We start from the raw sequence: 5,000 nt of genomic DNA, 5'->3' as shown, positions 1-5,000 counted from the left end.
ATTCAATTAGTTCGGACTTGTTTAGTATTGAATTGGCATCAAGACAAAAAAAGTTCTTCGATAGAAGAGGCCCGCGTTTCCTTTGTTCAAATAAGAACAAATAGTTTGATTCGATATTTCTTACGAATCAACTTAGTGAAATCCCCCACTCTGTATACTGGAAAAAGAAAAAATCTATTGGATTCAGGATTAATCTCTGATAATGGATCCAATCGCATCAATATCAATCCGTTTTCTTCCACTTTTTCCTATTCCAAGGGAAAGATTCAACAACCCCTTAAACAAACTATTCATATGTTGTTGAATAGAAATAAGGCTTTGCTTATTTTGTCATCATCCAATTGTTCTCAAATGGGTCCATTCAATGATATAAAATCGAGCAATGTGATAAAAGAATCAATTACAAAAAATCCTCCAATTCCAATTAGGAATTCGTTAGGCCCTTTAGGAACAGCTTTGAAAATTGTAAATTTTGATTCATTTGCCTATTTTATAACTTATAATAAAATCCTAGTAACTAACTATTTCCAACTTGACAATTTAAAACAGACTTCTCAAGTACTTAAATATTATTTAACGGATGAAAATGGGAAAATTTATAATCCCGATCCATGCAATAACATCATTTTGAGTCCATTTAATTTGAATTGGTATTTTATCTATCACAATTATTGTGAAAAGACATCTACAAAAATAAGTATTGGACAGTTTATTTGTGAAAATTTATGTATAACCAAAAATGAGCCACACCTAAAATCGGGTCAAGTTCTAATTGTTCAAGTTGACTCTGTAGTAATACGATCAGCTAAGCCCTATTTGGCTACCCCAGGAGCAACGGTTCATGGCCATTATGGAGAAATTATTTATGAAGGAGATACATTAGTTACCTTTATATATGAAAAATCGAGATCTGGTGATATAACGCAGGGTCTTCCAAAGGTGGAACAGGTATTAGAAGTGCGCTCAATTGATTCAATATCAATGAATCTAGAAAAGAGAATTGAGGGTTGGAACGAACGTATAACAAGAATTCTTGGAATTCCTTGGGGATTCTTGATTAGTGCTGAGCTAACTATAGCGCAAAGCCGTATCTCTTTGGTTAATAAAATCCAAAGGGTTTATCGATCCCAGGGAGTGCAGATCCATAATAGGCATATAGAAATTATTGTACGTCAAATAACCTCAAAAGTGTTAGTTTCAGAAGACGGAATGTCAAATGTTTTTTTACCCGGAGAACTTATTGGATTGTTGAGGGCAGAACGAATCGGGCGTGCTTTGGAAGAGGCAATTTGTTACCGAGCCATCTTATTGGGAATAACAAGAGCATCTCTGAATACCCAAAGTTTCATATCGGAAGCGAGTTTTCAAGAAACTGCGCGAGTTTTAGCAAAAGCTGCTCTTCGAGGTCGTATCGATTGGTTGAAAGGCTTGAAAGAAAATGTTGTTTTAGGAGGACTCATACCCGTTGGTACTGGGTTTAAAGGATTAATGGACCCTTCAAGGCACCATAACAATATTCCTTTGGAAACCAAAAAGAAGAATGTATTCGAGCGAGAAATAAGCGATATTTTGTTTCACCACAGAAAATTATTTGATTCTTGTCTTTCAAAGAATTTCCATGATATATCAGAACAGTCATTTAATTTTCTAAATGATTCCTAAGAGTGAGTTGATCCTTTTAACTAGCTGTATTTTGATCTGTATTTGGTCTCGTCTTTTGATTTGATAATAGTAATAAAGAAAATAACTAATAGAAAAGAATAACGGCTTGGTCCTGTATTTACGACCAATCTACGATAGAAGAAAAGGTTCCATCGGAACAATTCTTTATTTTTCAGGGTACCCCTTGTTCTCTTTTTTTTTTCAAAAAGGAGGGGTAAGTGTGGGGAAAAATGACAAGAAGATATTGGAACATCAATTTGGAAGAGATGATGTCGTCGGGAGTTCATTTTGGCCATGGTACTAGGAAATGGAACCCTAGAATGGCACCGTATATCTCTGCAAAGCGTAAAGGTATTCATATTACAAATCTTATTCGAACTGCTCGTTTTTTATCGGAAGCTTGTGATTTGGTTTTTGACGCATCAAGTAGGGGAAAACAATTCTTAATTGTTGGTACCAAAAATAAAGCAGCTGATTCAGTAGCATGGGCTGCAATAAGGGCTCGATGTAATTATGTTAATAAAAAATGGCTCGGTGGTATGTTAACGAATTGGTCCACTACAGAAACCAGACTTCATAAGTTCAGAGACTTGCGAATGGAACAAAAAATGGGTAGACTCGGCCGTCTTCCAAAAAGAGATGCGGCTATATTGAAAAGACAATTATCTCATTTGCAAACATATCTGGGCGGGATTAAATATATGACAGGTTTACCCGATATCGTAATCATTGTTGATCAGCACGAGGAATCTACGGCTCTTCGAGAATGTATTACTTTGGGAATTCCAACAATTTGTTTAATCGATACAAATTGTGATCCCGATCTTGCAGATATTTCGATTCCAGCAAACGATGACGCTATAGCTTCAATACGATTAATTCTTAACAAATTAGTATTTGCAATTTGTGAGGGTCGTTCTAGCTATAGAATTAATCCTTGATTAATAATAAAAAATGACTTAGGAAACTCCAAAGTCGGTTACTATTTCTGAATCTTAAAAAAACAAAGAGATACAAACTGGGGATATTCATTATGGGATTAGTAAGGGATTGCTTGATATTCAAAATAGACAATTCAAGCGGACAAGTTAAGTTGAGAAAGAGCTGGTTGAATCAAAATTATTTCGTTTTAAATTCTATTTCTGTCAGAGGGCAATATGAATGTTCTATCATGTTCTATCAATACACTAAAAGGGTTATATGATATATCTGGTGTCGAAGTTGGCCAACATTTATATTGGAAAATAGGAAGTTTCCAAGTCCACGGCCAAGTACTTATTACTTCTTGGGTTGTAATTGCTATCCTATTAGGTTCAGCCACTATAGCTGTTCGAAACCCACAAATCATTCCAACTGGTAGTCAGAATTTCTTCGAATATGTCCTTGAATTCATTCGAGATGTGAGTCAAACCCAAATTGGGGAAGAATATGGTCCTTGGGTTCCCTTTATTGGAACTATGTTTCTTTTTATTTTTGTTTCGAATTGGTCAGGAGCTCTTTTACCTTGGAAAATCATACAATTGCTTCATGGGGAGTTAGCCGCACCCACAAATGATATAAATACTACTGTTGCGTTGGCTTTACTCACATCAGTGGCATATTTCTATGCGGGTCTTAGCAAAAAAGGATTGGGTTATTTCGCGAAATACATTCAACCAACTCCAATCCTTTTACCTATTAATATTTTAGAAGATTTCACAAAACCCTTATCACTTAGTTTTCGACTTTTCGGGAATATATTAGCCGATGAATTAGTAGTTGTTGTTCTTGTTTCTTTAGTACCCTTAGTGGTCCCTATACCTGTTATGTTCCTTGGATTATTTACAAGTGGTATTCAAGCTCTTATTTTTGCAACTTTAGCTGCGGCTTATATAGGTGAATCCATGGAGGGACATCATTGATTCGTTTTTGAAATAGTTTTTTTTAAACTAGCCAAAAGAAATGTATGCGTAGTTCAAGATAATCTATTTAGCGAATATAAATAAAATATACAAATATGTTTTATATGATCTAGAGTAATAACAAAGACGATTACATTATTCCAAATTAGAAAACGGGAAAAGAGATATAAAATATATTTTTCCTAAAATTCTTGTTTGGTCTACTTATCTTATACCCCCTCTCAATAAATATTTTTTCTATTGGTTAGTCAATTCATTATCATTATTTACTAAAAAAAAATGAGTAGTCATTAAATAAAAATGAAAAAATATGTTCGAAAGAACGATTCCTCTTTCAGAGGATTTTATCCAATTCAAGGATTGACCAAAAGAATATTTTTTAAAATAGAAAGTTGCATGAACTTAGATCAATCAAATAATTATATTTCTCTGAAATGCTTCGGCCTAATAAAATGACCCATTTCAAGGTTATCCACGTGGGATATCATAATGATAAAGAAAGGGGAAAGAAGTATTTACAAAAAAAAGGGATTCATAATACAAAGGGTTAGTTAGGAGAGAGAGTCAAACTAGGCCTATGGAATTTTATAGAAATAAGCCAACTATTGTGAAGGTTTTGCCGAATTATTCTAGAATTCGATTAAATCTAAGATAGTAATAGTTAGTTTACGTTATGGAAGAAAGACATGTATATGGGATATTACATTAGATATTGACTAGTTATATATGAATTAAAAATATATCCAATTTGCCCTACTACTGTGAATTTAGATGGGAATTCAAAAAGAAGTTCTTCCATCTTGTCTGTGACTGCAAATTGAATAAATAAGGAGATCAGATCCAAAAAAAGATCGAAGAATTTAACGATCGGGGCAAACAAATGCAACAACGAAAGTCGGCTGGATTCACAAAGACTCTATGGATAGAAGATCCTGAAGTAGTTCTGAGAATTCAATAATATTTTGACTCCAATCCAAGTTCTTAGTTACTTCCACTATATGAATCTTAGCAATAGAATAATTACGTTATAATTCATTGGTTGATTGTATCATTAACCATTTCTTTTCTTTCTTTTTTGTGCGAGGAATTTATCATGAATCCACTTATTTCTGCCGCTTCTGTTATTGCTGCTGGATTGGCCGTAGGCCTTGCTTCTATTGGACCTGGAGTTGGTCAAGGAACTGCTGCGGGCCAAGCTGTAGAAGGTATCGCGAGACAGCCTGAGGCAGAGGGAAAAATACGAGGTACTTTATTGCTTAGTTTAGCTTTTATGGAAGCTTTAACAATTTATGGACTGGTTGTAGCATTAGCACTTTTATTTGCAAATCCTTTTGTTTAATCTTAGAAATCTAAAAAATACTTCTTTTTTTTCATATTTTATTGCCTTGGATTTGTCGCTTGCTTTTTCAAATTCTATCAAGATATCACTCCTATAAT

General features: G+C 34.1%; 4 protein-coding genes across 4 annotated transcripts in view; all 4 read left to right on the top strand. All coding sequences in view use genetic code 11, as the record gives it.

The window, feature by feature from the left end:
• Window positions 1-1,662, top strand: part of rpoC2 — a 4,152-nt gene extending 2,490 nt beyond the window's left edge. The window contains exon 1 of the mRNA in view: window positions 1-1,662. This exon is cut by the window's left edge and continues 2,490 nt beyond it. Coding sequence (YP_009692343.1) covers window positions 1-1,662 — 1,662 coding nt within the window.
• A 230-nt stretch (window positions 1,663-1,892) lies between these two features.
• rps2 (ribosomal protein S2) lies at window positions 1,893-2,603 on the top strand. Its single transcript has one exon. It carries the CDS (start codon window positions 1,893-1,895, stop codon window positions 2,601-2,603), a length of 711 nt encoding a protein of 236 aa, YP_009692342.1.
• Window positions 2,604-2,819: 216 nt separating this feature from the next.
• Window positions 2,820-3,563, top strand: atpI. Its single transcript has one exon. It carries the CDS (start codon window positions 2,820-2,822, stop codon window positions 3,561-3,563), a length of 744 nt encoding a protein of 247 aa, YP_009692341.1.
• A 1,093-nt stretch (window positions 3,564-4,656) lies between these two features.
• Window positions 4,657-4,902, top strand: atpH. Its single transcript has one exon. The coding sequence runs from the start codon at window positions 4,657-4,659 to the stop codon at window positions 4,900-4,902; it is 246 nt and encodes an 81-aa protein (YP_009692340.1).
• The last annotated feature ends 98 nt before the right edge of the window (window positions 4,903-5,000 follow it).

The sequence above is a fragment of the chloroplast genome of Impatiens glandulifera (assembly GCF_907164915.1).
Source record: "Impatiens glandulifera isolate HB10 chloroplast, complete genome".
Classification (NCBI taxonomy): Eukaryota; Viridiplantae; Streptophyta; class Magnoliopsida; order Ericales; family Balsaminaceae; genus Impatiens; species Impatiens glandulifera.
The sequence above is the reverse complement of the archived record's forward strand: the minus strand, read 5'-3'. Positions and strand labels throughout refer to the sequence as shown.